Source organism: Pezoporus occidentalis, unplaced genomic scaffold (genome assembly GCF_034315485.1).
Source record: "Pezoporus occidentalis ecotype Australia unplaced genomic scaffold, CSIRO_AGI_Poc_V1 ctg118, whole genome shotgun sequence".
Lineage (NCBI taxonomy): Eukaryota > Metazoa > Chordata > Aves > Psittaciformes > Psittacidae > Pezoporus > Pezoporus occidentalis.
The window spans coordinates 4,652,701-4,674,052 of record NW_026912972.1 but is presented as its reverse complement, the minus strand read 5'-3'; the positions used below and the strand labels follow the sequence as shown (position 1 = coordinate 4,674,052).

At 39.8% G+C, this 21,352-nt stretch overlaps 1 protein-coding gene across 1 annotated transcript in view; it reads right to left on the bottom strand.

Annotated features, from left to right (window-relative positions):
* Nucleotides 1–21,352, bottom strand: part of SPAG16 (sperm associated antigen 16) — a 324,063-nt gene that overhangs the window by 231,450 nt on the left and 71,261 nt on the right. Inside the window, exon 10 of the mRNA XM_062603516.1 lies at nt 20,165–20,286. Within this exon, the coding sequence (XP_062459500.1) occupies nt 20,165–20,286 (122 nt within the window). The remainder of the gene's footprint in view (nt 1–20,164; nt 20,287–21,352) is intronic.

The window sequence follows — 21,352 nt, the reverse complement described above, 5'->3', positions numbered from 1 at the left end:
TGTGAGAAACTACACAGAACCACACTAGAAATATTTCTGATTAGGTGAAACAAGTGCTGCTCATTTTCTGGCTGATAGCACCTCTACTTTTGAAAGCAGCTATATAAATATGCATGCATTCTACTAAGGCATATTTACAAGAAGGGGTATCTTAACATAACAGTACTTGGGAGAGCACTATAATACCTGGCAGCCAGCAATTCCTGTAGAATTTTACTGACCATCTTAAAAGTTGTCTTTTTAAGATGTCTTTAAAGTTGATTTACAGATGTTTAGATAGCAGAATTACAAGGTTTGGTTTCCCAGTACTTTTAATCTGTAACTGAACCTCATGGAAAAACCAAATACTGAAGAGAAGTGTGGGGGCTTTATTGATTTGAAGTTAAAAAACCCAAACATTTTAATTCAAATAAAGTCAAGAAGAAACTGTAACTACTCTACAAATGAGAGCAAAAAATTCATCTGAATGACTTGATGTGCCTGCTTCAGGAGTATCACACTGCTACACCAGAGAAGCAGCAGTTGCTCCCCTCAGACCTCTATGGTCTTCAGAAGCTAGAGACACTATTAACTCAGGTGGTGATGAGGTTTGGTTTGTTTACCAAACATTTGGTGTCAGAGTCCTTCTCTAAAATACAGGTAAAACAGGTAAGAGTGTTCTGTTCAGGTAAGTAACTACTACAGCAACCCACAAAGCATACAAGAGATATCAATAAGGCACTGTTTAATAGCAATTTAATGATATTAAGACTAGTAATGACACAGAGACCATGAAAACAACAAAAGCAACAAGCAACAGACCCTAATCTGTATTACCCAAACACCAAGAACAAAAAGTTCAGTTGGTAGCAAAAGATCAGTCACTAACCAGAAGCTGGTATTAGAAAATAATCAGCATTTGTCTGCTGAAGAAAACTTATCAAGTAGGAAGTAAAATATTCTTAACCCTGTACTTCTAGGATGTGGAATAACTTGGCATGCAGTTCTAAATAACAAGATGATGGGTTTATTTTTTTCTTATTTTGTTGTTTTCAAACCCCTGTCATCTGAAAGACTTGCCCTTTTCAATGTAAGAAATTAATGGAAAAGATTAAAAATAATCCTTGTTTCTGAATTAATTTTTTAAATCAAAAGATATGATTAAAGCAGGCTAAAACAACCTGCCTGTAGCTACATGGAAAACCATAAGCTATAAATTTTAATAAAGCAAACTTGTTTCATTTTGGACAGCCTCTACCTAAAACATACAATTTCACATCCAGATTGTTTTATTTTTAAGGAAATCAAAACAAATATCAGCAGTAGAGAAGCTCAGTCTGCAAAAAGCTCTGGTAAATGTAGAAACTTCAGTTTCCAGTGTTGCAGTCCATTAGCTTTCATGACTGTGAGCACTCAAGGAAACAAGGATGATCATAGCCTTAGACATTCACCTGGTTAACATTTTATTTTCAAATGCAAATATGTCTGTTCAGGGACTGGAAATTAAAATCTCCATCAATTTCATTTTGATTATGTTAAGAGTTATAAGTCTAATTGTTTTGAAACAAGAAAAGAAAGAGATACAAGAAGATGTGGCAAGTACTATTATAGCATTTAGTCATTTAGTATCAATTAGTGTAAAAGGAAAATCAAGATGTTCTTTTGTTTGGCTTGACAGCAGCATTTTGTTACTTGCTTACCACAGTAGACACTCTGTCCTATTCCGATGATTGAAAAATCTTAATATGAATTTAATGCTGTAGTTTTACGACTGAACTAAAAACCCCACAAATTTTCAAATTTTAACCACACCTACAATTGGGATGAGAGTTTCAGAATATATCAAGCATCCCCAAGCAAATCTAACCATTTTGTCCACATCTCCTTGTGGGAATTGGTCTGTTCTGAAGTACTGATGCTTCATTATACACCTATGTAGTAGCTGCTGACAGCTAGATCTGAATTAGAATTAGAGCACTTCACTGTTACAGGAAGTCTGTCTCTTCAGCTGAGCACAGCTGATGAAAATTTCCATTATACTCAAGTAATAATATTACTACCATACATGTGCTCTGTTTCATAGTTCCCAAATCCCTAGTTAGAAACCCCTTTTACTCCTAAGCTGATCTACACAGAACCTATCATAGGTAAGAAACACAAACCACGTGATCTAATTATGATGCTCAATAAATGTTCTAGTTTTATGCCAGTCCTAATTAATTATACCAGCATCAATTAAAGTTTATTCAGTAAATAAACCCCCAGCCATAACTCAGCACTGCCATTCAGCTTTCATCTGCTCATAAGTACTTGTTTCAATACAAGGACATAATATCAGTGTTGCAGATGGCAGAAACAAAAGCACCCATTACAGACAGTACACAGCCTCCTATGCTTATCACACCTCCTTCAAAATTAAGTTTGAAAATCTACCACTGAATTCCTGGCAGTGACATGTTATTCCAAGCCCTGTTAACTACAGACCAAGAATCTACCTATTTCTGACCAAAATACTGCTATAAAAATTGGGGCTGGGAGCAAAAGTGAAACTGAGGGCGGGGGGGGGAAACGTTTAGAAAGGCTAACTTTGGTAAAGCATTCCAAACATAAGGGATTGTCTATCATTTGATTTTCTGCCAACTGCATTCAAACATTTTATAATACAATGCTGAAAATTCTCAAGAGAGATCATAGAAACATCATGGAATAATAAGGAACCTTGCTGTTTGACCACAGTCCACCCATCAAATCCGTACCTCTCCAGTTTGGAGAGAAGGATGTTGTGGGAGCCTGTGCCAAAGACTTTACAGAAGTCCAGATAGACAACATCTGTAGCCCGCTCTTTGCCCACTAATGTAGTAACTTTATCATGGAAGGCCACTAGGCAGGACCTGCCTTTGGTGAAGCCAAGATACTTTGTGGTAAATTCCAAAAGTCTCAGTATCAAGACACTTTGAGCCATGCATTCTTGAACAAGTGCCAGTTCTCTTGCACATGAGAATACACTATTATAGAGCTGTACTTTCAAGACAGAATTATAATTTAATGAAATGTAAGATTTCATATTTGTGCGGTGTCTGGTATGACTGCTAACTACTCACCTCTCGATCTCCTTACAAACGCCATTATGGGAGTTACTCCATGCTTCTACTACTGTCCCTTTTAATACATATTGCTACTTTTATTTTGCTACTCCTAGTGCTGATTTTCCTTTTATTCCATTATAATTTCAGCATTTCCTTCATGGTAAATTCTGAAAGTCTCAGCATCGACACACTTTGAGCTATGAAAATTAAAAGATAGAAAAGGTAAGAGCTGAACTCAGTTTGAGAGGTAAATTTTAAAAATATTGGAAAGATACTGAAGTTGTAACCTTGGAGATGCCTTTTTTCTAGGCAGTTCAGATCGCCCCCTAGTGTGAAATCACAGGGAATGCTGTCTTACCTTAACTTTTAGGCAGGCACACCTGGTAAATGTAAAGAAAAGGCAATCCTCCATTACTCTGAGCATAGAACCTTGTCCTGTGTCTGTTCTGTCTTCACATGGAACATATAAAATTCACTAAGACCACTTTTCATACTTTTTCTTTACCACTGTCCTGGGCAAAATCTAGAATTATGTGTCTATGTGGACTAGTTCCAACCATGTTGTAACAGTTTGAAGGTTATTCCATGACATACAAAGGGTAGTATCTGAAAAACCTCTATAATGAATATTAAAAGTTAAAATTTCATCTTAACCACGTCAAAGCACAAATGCTGTAAATATCCTTCATTTCTCCTTATTTCTCTTTTCTACTTACGAACTTTCATTCAATACTGCAATAAATTGGCTCACAATCCAGTAGTTTTTTAAATGTAATTTTTCTTTGGCCTGACGGATATTTACTCACTGAAACACAGGAGTAAATACCCCTGTTGTTTCCTGTAAGTTTCTTATATTTATTCTCCTTTTCTTCAGAGGCATTGCAGATACAGTTCAAGTCCTATGTTCATTTTAGTAATTGAAAATCTCCTCTAAAAATATTTAGATAGTGAAAAAACAACTGAAGATTTTCTTTTTTAACTTCAGGCATTGAAATCCTACACCATATAACACCAACATGAGATTTTCCAAGCTGAAGAGATTAAAAGCTAGAGAATATAGAAATAGCAACTGCCATTTTTATGTACTTCTGTGTTACTAGTGTACCTCTAAAGCACTGCAACCATAAATACCCAAAACCTTTAGTGATTTTACATTCAGGTTATGAACCTGGCCTGCAAATGAAGGTAGGTGATTTCAGTTCCTATTACTTCAGCCAATAAAAAAGGTATTGCTAGTACAGTAGGTTTCTAATACATGCACAATGTCTTCTCATTGGTCATACTAAGAATAGGGAAGCATCAGAAGCATTACTAGATGCATTTACTATTTCTACAAGATAGTATCAACCAAATAGAGCAAAAAGGCTTTATGGTATTAATTGCAATACATTGTATGTTTTGGCAAACAGAAATCCTCCTGAAAACATGATGCAACCTTACATGCTGTTTGAGAGTAGCAACTGATTTTTATACATTGTGCATTATGTTTGTATGGAGGTAAGTCACTCCTATTTAGAATACAGAAATTTTAATCTGGGATTATATTTTTGTTATGTTCCTCTTCCTTTTTCTCTGTCACCACACGTTATGTATTGAACACTCCCTGGCTCTCAGAAACCACTCAGCAACACTGCGTCCTTTCCTAGAAGACAAACTGCTTATCTATAGGCTAATTGTACAGACGTTGCCAACTTCCAGACTTACAAAGTCTTGATGTGACTGTCTAAAAATTTTACTTATAAAAATATTTACTTTCGCCCAAGATATGTATTTCTTTACAGGGAGAAATTTATTGCCAAAGACTCGAAAACTTAACTGACATACGGAATCAAAACAAAGCTTCTTAGAACACTTCCTTCCATGTTTCTTGAGAGAATAGTTCTGAACAGGTGCTAAAATATAAATATATAAAATGTAGAAATAATATAATAAATGGCTTTTCAGTTTATAAGAATTTCAGGATTGTACATTAATTGAGGATCTTTTTGCAGATAACTATTTAGAATTGTAGCAAAGTCAATGAAGTGTAAAGACAGACATTATTCACCTTTCACAAATCAGCATTTTTGTATTCTAAAATAGACTGAGTACTTACAAACAAACAAAACCCCTAATAAACCCCCAAAACCTCACACTCCACAATGTGAAATCCCTCATACAAATTATCTTCTTTTTAAAACTCACCATTTCAATAAAATCTCAGCATTTTGCACCATCTTCTTCACACTTCATAAAATACACTTATAAATAAAATTAGTTTCAAAATAACTTTCTTTAAAAAGTAGCACTTCATCCCATATCGCAAGTGTCAAAATTTCTTTTTCTATAAATCACATTTGGTCAAAATAAGGACACTTCAATTGTTTTAGTTACCAGTATATTTGCTGTTCAGAATACACTGACTGTTCCCAGTTAAACACTTATAAAAATATTAACCCAATCTATTCAACCCTTTCTTTTCCACAGACTATTAGAAATACAAGGAAAATAAACCAAATCTAGTACAGCTGACAGCTTCCAGGCATCATACCTTTTGGTCTATGAAGAATATGCAAGAGCCTTAATAAAGACAATATCTTTTTACAATCATGCTTTTGTAAACAAGTACTTCTAAGTTTTTCTGCAAAGTCTGCTTCAAGAACTATGAAGGTAACTAGTAAAAAAATCAAAAATATTAAAAATTATATGCTTTCCCTCTATTGACCTTCCCTGGAAATGTTCTAGTTTTCTGATAAAGATGCTTGTTTGCTAATAAAATTAGAGATACCCAGCTCATTTCATGTGTGCACCATAAAATAGCACAACATGATTTTAAATTCTTGCTGCTACAGTTTCAAGCTCCCTGTTAAAGTGACGGCCAGTACCTTCTTCCCAGAGGAGCAATTGCTTATGGCCAAAGTTGCAGACAAAGATAATGAGAAATAAAAAGACTTTTTAAGACTATGATAGTTAAAAGCTTATAGAGAGGAACAGGAAAGTACATTTACAAGCAAAAAGTGAGTGGAACAAAGAGGCAAAGGTGGAGCTAAGGGAACCATTTACTTCCCTTACTATTGCTGTGTTAGGAAAAGCTATAAATAAGGTTGAAAAAGTCATAGGCAGGAACTGTGCATTCATACCATTGCAGCAGTAAGGCCTCACAGAGCTTATCAAAGTGTGATTCACATCGTTCTTCCTGGTTATTCATGGATAACTCACTTTTCTCCTTATTAAACTGCATTACAGGGAGCTAAACTACATTTGCCATTTTCCTATGAGTATTTCTTCCACAAAAAACTGCACTGAAGCTCTTACAGAGACTGTACAATAATGAACAGAGAGAAGTCCATGAAATAATTTCTCCATTACAATGTAGGCCTTAATGCAGAAAGAAATTAAGAACTTAATTTTGTATGGGAAACAGTGATACTCTGAAATCGAAGGTTAAAGCACTGAACTGTGACTTGGAAGACACGAATTTAATTTCTGGATCTTCCACTTAAGCAACCTTGCAGGAATTACTTCACAGGAGGATAATGCCACCTTGTAGGACTGTTGGGGAGATAGCAGGATAGTTAGACCCATATGCAAATACACAGATATATACTCCTACTCAGTCTTTACTGTACATTAGATCTAAATTAAACCTGCACTGCCCACTGCAGCCTGACACTCATTACACCCTGACTTGGCTTTTGAGTTTCCATCCTATGCTTGCAGCTGAGGCTGCAGGTATCCATGTTTCTGAGAGTTGCTCAAGCCCAGGCTGCCGGCTTGTGTCTCATCCAGCTGTGCCTGAGGTGGCACCAGGGTCTCTGGAGAAAGGACCTTAGTGCCAGTCTGGGTGCCTGACATCAGCCACACATGATTCTACCAGGACAGAGACAGAGCTGGGACAATAGGCCAGACAAAGGATATTGGTCTCATCCCATTATAGGTGCTGTTAGGTGTACCCAGCACACTGAGGTTTTAGGGTTATTTGTCACTTGTTCTTTGTCAGAATGTTAACGACTTCATTTATTTGCAGTGTAAACACACCTTTATACTTCTCATTAAGGTCAGGGAAATGACTTTTCACTCCTGAGGTAAAAAAAAAAAGGCATTAATGCAAGCATTTCTGAAAGGAAATCAACCAAAGTTTCCTACATTGTAAAGACAGGTATAACAAATTTATTATTAGTATTCATTTAAATCTACATTTGACCATCTCATGCATTAGCTCCTTTTTTTTAAAAAAAAAAAAAGAAAAAGAAGCAGAATATTTCAGCACACACAAAAATCCAATCCTGCAACTACACTGTATACACTTATTTGGCAGACATTAAAATTAATAGCACATACATCTAAAGGTATTATTAGATACATATAATTAAAACATGTTCATACATGTCTTTTGTGTATTTCTATATATAATTAAATCACAGAATACTTGAGGTTGAAAAGGACCTCTGGAGGTCATCTGGCCCAATCTCTCTTCTCAGGCAGAGTTACATATAGCCAGCTGCCCAGACCTTGTTCAGATGGCTTCTGAGTATCTCCAGTGATGGAGACACATCTCTGGGTCACCTGTGCCAGCTCAGCCACCCTCAAAGTGAAAAAGCATTTCCTAACATTCACAGGGAACCTCCTGTACTTCAGTTTGCGCCTATTGCCTCTGGTCCTGTCACTGGGCACTGCGGAAAGGAGCCTGGATCCATCTTTTTCCTACCCTTCCTTCAGATACTTGCACACATTCATTGATGAGATCACCCCTGTGACTTCTTTCCTCCAGGCTAAACAGCCCCAGCTCTCTCAGCCTTTTGTCATAGGAGTGATGCTCCAATCCATCATCTCTGTGGCCCTTTGCTGGACTCACTCTAGTATGCCTCTTGTACTAGGGAGACCAGGACTGGACCCAGCAATCCAGGGGTGGCTTCATCAACTGCTGAGTAGAAGGGAAGGATGATCTCCCCTTGGCCTCCTGGAAGCACTCCTCCTAATGCAGCCCCAGATACCATTCACCTTCTTTGCCACAAAAGGCCCCCAGGTCCTTTCCCAAGAAGTTGCTTTCCAGCTGGGTGATCCACAGCTTGTATTGGTGGTGCATGGGGTTATTCCCTGACAGATGCAGGATTCAACAATTCCCCTTGTTAAAGTTTATGAAGTTGCTGTAGTTCCATTTCTCCAGCCAACGGACAGCACCATGACCCTCTGAGTGTCACCCATTCCTCCCAGTCTGGTATTACATGCAAACTTGCTGAAGGTATGTTATGCCCCATGACTCAGACCACCAATGAAGAGCTTAAGCAGGGTTGGACCCAGTACTGACCCCTGGGATAGACTGCTAGTTAGTGGTCTCCAACTGGACTTTATGGCACTGATTAACACTCTCTGCACCCGGCCATTCAGCCAGTTTCAGTACACCTCACAGTCTGTAAATAAAACTCATACCTAGTTAGTAGGGGACAGAGTATTTTTATATGCATGTGAGACTCACTTTCTTCCTCTTGGGGCTCAGTGTTACATACACAAGTTGAAGAAGTAATTAAGGCTTTAGCTTTTGAAGAACAGTAACAGAAAAGGGATACTTGCAGTTCTAATAAGATCAATTCCTTATATAATAAGTTTTGAAAGGTTCAATATTATTATTTGCTTACAGAATTACAAGGACATAAATGGGTTCTAATGGCATGCCTTCCTGAAAGACAGAAAGGAGCTCTTTAGTCTCAGTCAAATAATATAAATGTTTTGAAACTGCTACCATGAAAGATCACCTGCTGGGATGGTTAGCCCCAGGGAAAGACATGTGTCTCAGGGTCCAAGGGCAGTTTTATAAGGAAACGAAATTCCAGTCTGGAGCTAAATCTCAGCTGTCAGAGCTACAGCTCTGAAATCCAGATTTTAAACCCCCACAAATATCCTTTTAATAGTCATGGACTTGATTCTGAAGCACACACTGAAATGAGTATGATACAAAATGTGAACAGAAAAAAAACAGGTGGCTTCTGAATGACAGAAGCTAGAAGGCAGGGAGGGTCATACTGCCCCAGCAATCTATATGAGGACATGCTCAAAAAACCCCCCCCTTCAATATCTGCTATGCTAGAGCTAAATTGTTCAAACTGGCTACAGCATGAGAGGTTGGGAAATGCAGCAGCTACCTTGTACGTCATACTCCTTTAAAAAAGAGGTATAATTACTGTAGGAAAATCATGCAGCAGCAAATGTTGCTAATGCAAATCTCCAGCTCACTGTAGCTACTCATGCAAGGAATCAGTACATGATGGCACAATTTAAAAGTGTTACTGTTAATGGAAAAATGTAATTTAATAAAAAAAAATCTTCTTTTAATATCCTAGGGAGGCAAGAAGAGGGTTTAAATAATTGTCGTGGTTTAAACCCAGTCAGGTAACTTGTTCACTCACTCCCAGTCAGTGGTGCCGAGCTGACAACAATCGAGGTCTGTCCCATCCCCCCCCCCCCCCCCACCGGGGCTCTCCCCTTCCCCGCTCCCGGAGGAACGGGGAGGAGGATCGAAAGAGTGCAACTCCCACGGGTTGAGACAAGAACAGTCCAGCAACCAATGTACAACACAAATCACCACCGCTACTACCAACTACAACAATGATAAGGGAAAATAACAAGGGAAGAGAATACGATACCACCGGCCAAGAAACGAGTCCTGCCCGGAAGCCCGTGTCCTTCCGGGTAACTCCCAGTTACCCCCCACCCCGGGCATGACGTGCTGTGGTATGGAATACCTCCTTGGCTAGCCCGGGTCAGGCGCCCCATCTCTGCTTCCTCACAGCTTCCCCTCCTCCCCGGCAGAGCATGAGCCTCACAAAGTCCTTGGTCAGGGTAAACATCACTTAGCAACAACTGAAAACATCGGCTTCACCAACACGGTTCTCAGTCTGGAAGTCAAAATACAGCACTGCACCAGCTACCACAAAGGAAAAAACATGACTGCTACTGCTGAACCCAGGACATTATCCACCCCTTATTCCATACCATTCACGTCGTGCTCAGATCCCACATTTTCAATACACCATCGCTCTCCCACATATATACATCCATATACATACAGACCAAGAGGAAAAGATCATTTTCTTAGTGCATGGACCAATCCCTATAATGCTGCCGAGTCCATTTGGTCCATGATGTTCAAAGTTCACTCTCTGTTGGGATGATGGCTGGAGGGAAGTCAGGGCCAGTCGCTGGTGACCTGGAGACATCTAGTTGATGGGCTATAAAAGCATTACACAACAGGCAACAGCATACAATTGAGTTCACTGGCTGTTTTCCCCTAAAATCAAATCCCCTTGAGGTATACATCGGACTTCCCCATCTTCCCGCATTACCCACCAAGTATATCCAGGTCCCTGAGCAAAAGCAATCCCACGAGTGGGTTTGCCTTTACCTGAAGCAGGAATAACCCAGACTGTCTTCCCCAGCAAATTCTTCATATGCACCACGGGAACTTTGTCCCCCTCTACAATATGTAAAAGTTCTGACTGGGCTGGGCCAGCCCTGTTGGCAGATCCTCTGGTGTTGACCAACCAGGTGGCCTTTGGTAAGTGTGTATCCCAATGCTTGAAAGTTCCCCTACCCATTGCTCTCAGTGTAGTTTTTAACAGCCCATTGTACCATTCGATTTTCCCAGAGGCTGGTGCATGGTAGGGGATGTGATATACCCACTCAATGCCATGCTCTTTGGCCCAAATATCTATAAGGTTATTCCGGAAATGAGTCCCATTGTCTGACTCAATTCTCTCTGGGGTGCCGTGTCGCCACAAAATCTGTTTCTCAAGGCCCAGGATAGTGTTCCGGGCAGTGGCATGGGGCACAGCATGTGTTTCCAGCCACCCGGTGGTTGCTTCCACCATGGTAAGCACATGGCGCTTGCCTTGGCGGGTTGGTGGCAGTGTGATATAGTCAATCTGCCAGGCCTCCCCATATTTATACTTCAACCATCATCCTCCATACCAAAGAGGCTTTAACCGCTTGGCCTGTTTAATTGCAGCACATGTTTCACACTCATGAATAACCTGGGCAATAGTGTCCATTGTTAAGTCGACCCCTCGATCACGAGCCCATCTATATGTTGCATCTCTGCCCTGATGGCCTGAAGTGTCATGGGCCCACCGGGCCAAAAATAATTCACCTTTATGTTGCCAATCTAAGTCCATCTGAGCCACTTCAATCTTAGCCGCTTTATCCACTTGTTGGTTGTTCTGGTGTTCCTCGGTGGCCCGACTCTTGGGTACATGGGCATCTACATGACGTACCATCCTTCCACAGTGCAGCAGCCCAGATGGGTTTACCTCTGCGTAGCCAGTTGCTCTGCTTCCATTGCTTCAACCACCCCCACAGGGCATTTGCCACCATCCATGAGTCAGTATAGAGGTAAAGTACTGGCCACTTTTCTCGTTCAGCAATGTCCAGGGCCAGCTGGATGGCTTTCACCTCGGCAAACTGACTCGATTCACCCTCTCCGTCAGCAGTTTCTGCAACTTGTCGTCCAGGACTCCATACAGCTGCCTTCCATCTCCGATGCTTTCCCACAATACGGCAGGACCCATCAGTAAACAAGGCATACTGCTTTTCACTTTCTGACAGTTTATTATATGGTGGGGCCTCTTCAGCGTGCACCACCTCCTCCTTTGGTGACATTCCAAAATCTTTGCCCTCTGGCCAGTCCATGATGACTTCTAGAATGCCTGGATGACTGAGATTTCCTATTCGAGTTCGTTGTGTAATTAGTGCAGCCCATTTACTCCATGTAGCATCAGTTGCATGATGTGTAGAGGAGACCCTGCCTTTGAACATCCAGCCCAGCACGGGCAACTGGGGTGCCAGGAGGAGCTGTGCTTCAGTGCCAATCACTTCCAAAGCAGCTCGAACCCCTTCATAGGCTGCCAGTATCTCTTTCTCAGTTGGGGTATAGCTGGCCTCAGATCCTTTATATCCCCAACTCCAAAAGCTGAGGGGTCAACCTCGAGTCTCCCCTGGAGCTTTCTGCCAGAGGCTCCAGGTAGGACCGTTCTCCCCAGCTGCAGTGTACAGTACATTTTTTACATCTGGCCCGGTCTGGACTGGTCCAAGGGCTACTGCATGAACTATCTCACGTTTAATTTGCTCAAAGGCTTGTTGCTGCTCAGGGCCCCATTTAAAATCATCCTTCTTCCGGGTCACATGATAGAGAGGGCTTACAATCGAACTGTAATTTGGGATGTGCATTCTCCAGAGCCCCACTGCACCCAAGAAAGCTTGCGTTTCTTTCTTATTAGTTGGTGGAGACATTGCTGTTATCTTGTTGATCACATCTGTGGGGATCTGTCTACGTCCATCTTGCCATTTTATTCCCCAAAATTGAATCTCCTGTGCAGGTCCCTTGACCTTACTCCGTTTTATGGCAAAACCAGCTTTCAGCAGGATTTGGATTATTTTCCTCCCTTTCTCAAAGACTTCTTCCGCTGTATCGCCCCACACAATAATGTCATCAATGTATTGCAGGTGTTCTGGTGCTTGCCCCTGTTCCAGTGCAGTCTGGATCAGTCCATGGCAAATGGTAGGGCCATGTTTCCACCCCTGGGGCAGTCGGTTCCAAGTGAACTGGACACCCCTCCAAGTAAAAGCAAACTGTGGCATCAGCAATATCAATCGTGGCATACCACTTGGCTGCCTTTGACTCTAGCTCATACTGAAGTTCTAGCATGTCCAGTACGGCAGCACTCAATGGTGGTGTGACTTCATTCAGGCCACGATAGTCTACTGTTAGTCTCCATTCTCCATTAGACTTTCGCACTGGCCATATGGGGCTATTAAAGGGTGAGCGGGTCCTGCTGATCACCCCCTGACTCTCCAGTCTACGGATCAGCTGATGGATGGGAATCAGGGAGTCTCGGTTGGGGCGATATTGCCGCCGGTGAACTGTTGTGGTCGCAATTGGCTCTTGTTGTTCTTCAACTTTCAGCAACCCCCCACCCCGGGCATGACATGCTGTGGTATGGAATACCTCCTTGGCTAGCCCGGGTCAGGCGCCCCATCTCTGCTTCCTCACAGCTTCCCCTCCTCCCCGGCAGAGCATGAGCCTCACAAAGACCTTGGTCAGGGTAAACATCACTTAGCAACAACTGAAAACATCGGCTTCACCAACACTGTTCTCAGTCTGGAAGTCAAAACACAGCACTGCACCAGCTACCACAAAGGAGAAACATGACTGCTACTGCTGAACCCAGGACAATAATTAATAAGGATTTCTCTACATCCTTATATTTTTCTTGTTTGACAGAAAATTTCACCACACAAAGTTTGGACCACGGATCCTTTGTTTTCTAGCTTGTGTTAAATGAGGACTCAGTATGATTCATAGGACTGATCACCTTTTGGTTAATGGACCCTATTTTGCTTGGCATTTTTCAGACACGGAAGAAAATGACATTACTTCACCCTTTCTAAGACAACAGAGAGACAGAAATAAATGGACAGAACACAGGAAAAAGGGAGATAACATCCATCAGCATGACAGGGAGCAGTCTCAGCAAACCATCAGAATAACCTGTCAGAACTCTACAGGCATCACAAGAAAATCAAGGGATGACAAGAAAGACTAAGAAAATGTTGCTTTGAGATGTTAATACAGAGCTCTTCCCAAATGAGAAGGGCAACAAACAACACTACCAAGATGGTTGCTTAAAAATAGTCTGCACTACTTGTGTTGCTTCATTTATACATGACACAAGCTTAACAGCCTGCTCCTCTCATAAACAACTCCATGGAAACAAAAGTTTGGGAATGAAACAGAAAACTGGCATGTATGCCTAAGAGGAGCTAAAACAAGAGTACAGCCCAGATATCAGAATTTGACTGACACAACAAAATATATAGTTTTTCTCACTACTGCCAAATTCACTCTGCCTTACCACCTTACTCTGTAAATGGAAAACTTGAAACTCTCAAGATAGGTATCATCTCATTTCACAGCAAACTAAAGAGTATAATCTATTTCATAGTAAGTTTCTCATATCAACACTCACAATCAATTATCTTTCCTGCAAAGATTACTCCTCTGTGTGAATGTCTATGTGCATCAGTGTGTACATATGAATTTGTATGTTAAGAAGGAGCAAAAGTAGTAGAAGGAAACTAAAGTGGAAAGAGTACAGGGGTTTGCAATACTTTCTGTAGTCTTACCTCCATAACTTCGCACAAGGCACTGTAAGACTAACTTTAATTTCAATCTGTAAGTGTCATATAATCACCAACACAATTTATGTTCTAAGTTAATTTGCATGGTTCCCAAAGAGATAAGTTTTTTAAAATCTTCTCTGGAATCCAGTGATAAAAAACGGGGAAAACTAGGATAAGATGATAGGATGATGAATTAGCCCCTGCAGAAAAGTTATCTTTTGCTGAGCCCAACAGGAAAACCTTGATAATCACTAAATGTTTTGTATTTGCTTTTCTTATTATCTCCAGCTTCATATTTTTACCATGCCTGGGCAAGGCATTTGCAATTCTTTATCTTTTCCTTTTACAAAATACCAAATGAGGATAAAGGATTTGGGAACATCAGGTTTCATGAACACAAGAATAATATACATTTTCTATTTTTGCAGGTACCCTTCTCCTAAGTAAAGCATACATTTAAAATATTAGGCCATACACTTTACAAATTCTACCCACAATCAAAAGTGGCATTTTGACAGCAATTACATTACATGATAAACATCAAACAAGCTTTGAATGGAGAATTGTAACCTCTGGTTGTGAGGCATGGGAAGGAGGACGAGGAGGAGAAGACTTAAAGTAACAAAAAGCAAGGTGAAGCCTTTACTTGTCATTCAGCACAAGTTAATGGGTATTATAAAAGGTCATCATTAAATTGCAAATAGCCAGTATTTTCACAACACTAATCATCTGATCTGAAATTTAAACAAGAGAAATAGTTCTATCTTCTATCTACAAAACCCATTACATTCTATGCTAAACATACTATTGTACTAATCTGAAACTCTAATGCCATTACTGCTAATGTTTCTGCCCCATCTTAGATAAGTATTTTTAAAACAATACATGACATTTTCCAGTTTTCCAACACTGTACTATTATTAATGCACTGAATACTGTCTGCATGGGCATCATTCTTTTCCCAGGTGAAGACAATGTAACCCACAACAATGTAATATCGCATATGGTCATTGTAGAAGTACCTTTCATGGAAAGCAATGCCAACCCCTTAGGGCTATGTGAAAGATGCAGACAGCAGGTGAGGAGAAAGGGAACAGTAAAAAACAAGACTAGAAAGATCATTTAGTCATTATAGATCTTCCAGTGACTCTTGTAGGCAGCATAAGATTTACCAGGATATTTAAAAGGACACTGGAGAAATGTGAGCTTAATGCAGAGGAAGAATGCCTGTGTGATGATCTGAAAAGTGGGAAACATGCAGCTTAGTAGAAAAAAAAAACATTTCCCAAAGGATCCGTTTTCCCCCTCTGCAAAAAGGATTTTCAATTAATACTCATTAAAGTCTGAAGCACTAATCTACATCAGCTTTTTGGCATGGAAAAACTGGGAATCTGGATTTGCAGGAACTCCAGTTTCTAGAGCAATGTAAAGGAACCTTATAACATACGTAGTACATACATATATAGTGTATATAGTATCACAGTATGCTAGAGATTGGAAGGGACCTCAAAAGATCATCTAGTCCAATCCCCCTGCCGGAGCAGGAACACCTAGATAATGTTACACAGGAATGTGTCCAGGTGGATTTTGAATGTCTCCAGAGAAGGAGACTCCACAACCTCCCTGGGCAGCCTGTTCCAGTGTTCTGTCACCCTCACTGAGAAGAAGTTTCTTCTCAAGTTTAAGTGGAACCTCTTGTGTTCCAGTTTTTACCCATTACCCCTTGTCCTATCATTGTTTGCCACTGAGTAGAGCCTGGCTCCATCCTCGTAACACTCCCCCTTTATATATTTATATACACCAATAAGGTCACCCCTCAGTCTCCTCTTCTCCAAACTATAGAGACCCAGCTCCCTCAGTCTTTCCTCATAAGGGAGATGCTCCACTCCCTTAATCATCTTCGTTGCCCTGCGCTGGACTCTCTCCAGCAGGTCCCTGTCCTTCTTGAACTGAGGGGCCCAGAACTGGACACAATATTCCAGATGGGGTCTCACCAGGGCAGAGTAGAGGGGAAGGAGGACCTCTCTCGACCTACTAACCACCCCCCTTCTAATACACCCTAGGATGCCATTGGCCTTCTTGGCCACAAGGGCACAGTGTTGGCTCATGGTCATCCTGTCGTCCACTAGGACCCCCAGGTCCCTCTTCCCTATATAGTAATATATACACACAAGCCAAATTTTGTTTTGTATTTCTTATACACTGGTTCTGGTAAGAAAAAACCTAAATAATTTAAAAAACAAAAAACAAAAAACAGACATTTTTTCTCAAGTCAATAGAATGCTTTCTATCTATGCTATGAACTACAAGAAAATTATCATCTAGTGGATAATGATTTCCACCTTCTGTCTGTAAAATAATCAAATAGACAACCATAATCGCTATATATACATTTAGTGAAAGTTCAGAATTTCTTTAAATGGGCCATTTTTATTTTATTCCCTATACAGAGAATTTAATCTAAGTCATTCTGCTCTGAAAAATCTTGATTTATGCATTTAATAACCTCTTGGACTTCCAAGGAAAGCGAGCTTCAGGACTGAAAAGCGGCTATGTCAAACTAAAAATGATAACCCAAGCTCTGTGTGCATTAACTGTTTGCCATGAGATTGCATTCTATAGCATCTCATAAGGTATGTGCTCCATTTGAAGCTCTTCTAAAAAAAATAAAATAATATTTGCAACTTCTTTCCCCTCTCTGAATTTTTAGCTGCTTACAGCTAACAGGGTGCTAGAAGTAGCCCTTTCTTCAGCAGAGATCTGTTTTCTGGAAACACATGGGAACCTCAGTACTTCCAAGTCTGTTATTCCTCTGTCAAATTTGTCTGAAATTGGGAAGTGTGTTAAAAACAAAAACAACAACAACAACAAAAAAAAAAAACAAAACAAATAAACAAACACATCAATAGACAACATGCTGCCAGAAAAAAAAGCCTACCTTTAGCCAACCAGGCTACAACACAGCCTTTAGCATTAATAAGAGAAATAAGTGTCCTTTTCAATCACTTTAAAAAGATTGATTTTAAGTACTGGCATTTAGATAGGACAAATCTTTGTGAATTGAAATAACTAAATTTTAATTGTCCTTCCCCCCCCCCCCCCCCCATGCTTAAACATGTAGAAACTACAACTCACCATTTACACAAAAAGATTTTTAAGCAAATGAAAAGTTCACTTTTTTTCAGGAAGGCTGTCCTGGGTTCAGCAGTAGCAGTCATTTTTCTCCTTCTTGGTAGCTGGTGCAGTGCTGTGGTTTTGACTTTCGGCCTGGGAACAGCGCTGATAACACCGATGTTTTTAGTTATTGCTCAGTAATGTTTACTCTGACCAAGGACTTTGTGAGTCTCATGCTCTGCCAGGGAGAAGGGGAAGCTTAGAGGAAGCAGAGACAGGACACCTGACCCAAACTAACCAAAGAGGTATTCCATACCACAGCACGTCATGCCCAGTATATAAATTGGGGGCAGTTACCTGGAAGGGCTAGATCACTGCTCAGTTGGGCTGGGTATTGGTCAGCAGGTGGTGAGCAGTTGTGTCCTCTTCCCTTGTTACTTCCCTCACCATTATTATTATTGGTGGTAGCAGCATTGGTTTGTGTTATACCTTAGTTACTGGACTGTTCTTATCTCAACTCGTGGGAGTTACATTCTTTCGATTCTCCTCCCCATCCCTCCGGGCATGGGGTAGGGGAAGGAGGCGAATGAGACAGAGACTGAGTGGTCTGATTTACAGGTGGGCGTAAACCACTACAAAGGCGTTACAATTCTTTTGTTTTTCACATGCTTTTATATTCTTACATATTTAAAATTAGCATTTCTGTTCATTCTAAAGCACCATCCCAGGCCCTCACTTGGTTTAAAGCATTATCTTTACATGCAGGTCAACTTCATATTGCCAGTATATGAAATTAAATATCTATTGGGGGGGGGGGGGGGAGGGGCGGGGGGGGGTGTTCAGCTTAGTTGCTGTTTCTCCAAGCACGTTCTAAAGCAGTTTCAAATAAGTTGAAAGACATTCAACTTATTTTCATTCCAGTAAATTGCTTTCTCAAGTGGCATTGTATCCTTAAGGTGTGATATCCAGTTATTAATTGTAGGAAATATTTAGCATTCCCCAGCACATAATAGTATCTCTTCAGCAGTAACTAGAAGCACTAGATACAAGGATCTAGAATAAAGCTTTCAGTAAGATATAAAAAAATCATTCAAGAAGGGTACAGAAAACAAAGCATACATAAAGATGTATAATATTTATCTGTTATTCAAGTGTAAGATAAAGGGAAAATTAACGTAGAGATGTCCTTTCTTGACTAGCTTATGAGCTTCTACTACTTTGAATTACATATTTTATAGTTTAAAGTTCATAAGTATTTTGCAACAACATTCCAAAGTAATTTGCAGCTCAAACCTGACTTCCTACTGCAGGTAAAGTCAAACTTTCAACAAGGCAAACGGGAAGATGAAAGTGATAACTTTAGACTTGCCCCTCCACAGCCTGTCATGCATGTAAATCTTGTGATGATGTAGCCTGTAAAGGTTACGTTTCAATTGTTATTCCACCTGATCTACTGAAAATCTTGCCAAGTGTGGAAGTGTCTTCCACCTCCTCTAGATTGTTTTGTTTTGCTTTTTAAACCAAAACAATACAGCACACAATTCTTGCACCTTCTGCTCTTCAAACAAGCCTAATAAGCCACTAATATGAGTGGATTTACTACGGACACCTCAGAGCAGCAGCAGACAGACACCAGTTGAAAGCTTTCATTCCTGATCGTACCAGTATGACTACTCAGTACAGGAGACAATTACCCAAAGTATTATTCCCTTACTAATATAGGATAGGTATTAGCCAGACAGAAAACCAGATTTGAGCACCTGAGGGTCTAAGCAGAAGCCTGCCCAGCCAGGGCAAAACTCAAAGCAGTGCAGTGGATATTTATTAGATACATAAAGGATTTGTGATCTTTGCGATGTAATTATTATATGTGTATTATCAATGTTTCCCTTTTCACAGACAAGACTTCCCTTACATCCACACCAGCATGTTGTAATTTGTGCCCTCAGCTCTGATTTTACATACTGTTTCTATGGTGTACTACTCTCATCCCAACATCGACTTTTTTTAACAAGTGAGTTGATTGTCAAGATCTTAATCTGCATTAGAATTACATTGCCCAAGTTTTTAAGCATTTAAAACATAACTACATTCAATTATGCTTCTTGGATGCAATGAGAAAATATACTTCCAAAATTAAGTGGAGGAATACAGTTCGTTCTTCAGGGAGATACCTTCAGGAGTATTCTACTAGCAGTCTGAGTACAGCAACAAGCATTAAGCTACTTAAAGTTCGTTCAAATTACTAAGGTATTGATTATGAAATCAATTAAAATATATTCACACACAGACAATGTGTCTGAACTGTCTGAACTTTGCTACTAGCTTTAACATGGGGGGAGTGTTAATATCTTTATGTTTATTCTTCCTCAGCTGCAGCCAGCAAGCCCTGAAATGTCACTGCTTACAGGCTATTTGCACGCTCAAACTAATCTAAATCTAAACTCTTCTTATTTTTGACCCAAGGGAATAAACTGCAATCAAATACAAATTGCAAAAACATTCAGCACTATAATTCACAGTTTCCAGGAACCTAAGTTCACAGTCATCTCTGTTTCCCGTTTTCAGAACTACTAACCAAATCCCACCCTTCTTACATAAAAAATGAATCTGAATCTGAACAGTTCTGCCCAGGTGTTTTACTCTATTTACGCTGCCACTAAATTTCATGACTTTTGCCATTTTCACATTCTTCAGAGAGAGTGCCCCCATGACTCCTGTCAGTAGGTTTTTTCAGAAGTTTACTTAAAGCAGATGCTTCTCAATGACCTGCTGAAAAATAAAACTCATCATGTATGTAACACTTAAATTAATGTACTGTTAATGGTTCCTACCAGCTCACTGCAAAGTCATGCACTTTTAAAATGCTGCTCAGTTTATACTCTCCATATTTCAGGCACTGAGTGTATTCTTTCGGATGCATGTGTGTGGTCACTTGAATATCAATAGGAACATCCTGGGGAAAAAAAAAAGGAAAAACACTATTAGTTCTCAGAAATGCTCTGTAAGTTAAAATAAAGTACTACTGTTTATGGTACTATTTTGAAAATACAATTTTGTCTTATTTTTCCACTGACTCCTCTATTCCATTTTTATAATTTTTTTTTTAAATCGCTGTTGTCCTGTTTTTATTAATTTTGGTACATACTGTTAAAGCTGAGTGCAGGTGTAACTGGGAGACTGGACTCTAGTGAACAGCTAAATACCATGATATTTTGTTAGTTTGTTCTTTTAAAACTATATGCTTACAAATTAATTTCTGGACATTTATATCAATCTAACATTGCCCTAGAAAGAGATCAAGCACCACTACTAATCCTTACCTGCAGTCAAGACAAACCAAAAAGCCCCCAAAACCCAAAAAACCTCAACACTTATATAGTTCAGCATAACAGCAATAGGAAAAGAAGCAACTCTATACTGTGGATATGGTGAAGAAAAGTAAAATATAGCAAATAAATTTTGCATTTATAAGAAAGTTTGAGTAATAATATGGGTATGACAAAAAATTGGCCTGCTACTTTAATTGTTAATGTCAGATAGGTACCTGCTACTGGAAGAAAAGATGATGTTTAAAAAGGAAGGTTGTTGTTAGTATGAAATCTCCTATAGTAAAGTCAGGATAATCTCAGTTTTTAAATAAGTGTTCGGTGGGAGACAGTCAGAATTTAAAGTCAAAATTCAGGTAAATGAATTATTTTTCCCCAAAACAGAAGCGTTTTAAGATTGTTTAACAGTGTTTAAAACTACCAACTGAAGATGCTGTATCTACCCTGCGCTGGACCATCTCACTGTTAAACAATAATTCAGGAGGTCTCAGTCTTTGGAATCTGTGGCTTCAAGGAAACAGGAAAGCTAATTCTGTCATTTAAACAAAACGAATCATACAGTAGACACGAATTTAGAATTAACTCTGAAGATAATTTTAGGTGGAATAGGACATATTAAGAGTATGCTATAGACACATCTCTCAAGAAGCGACAATCATCAAGAAAAACACCCTCATCATCAGATAATGGAAA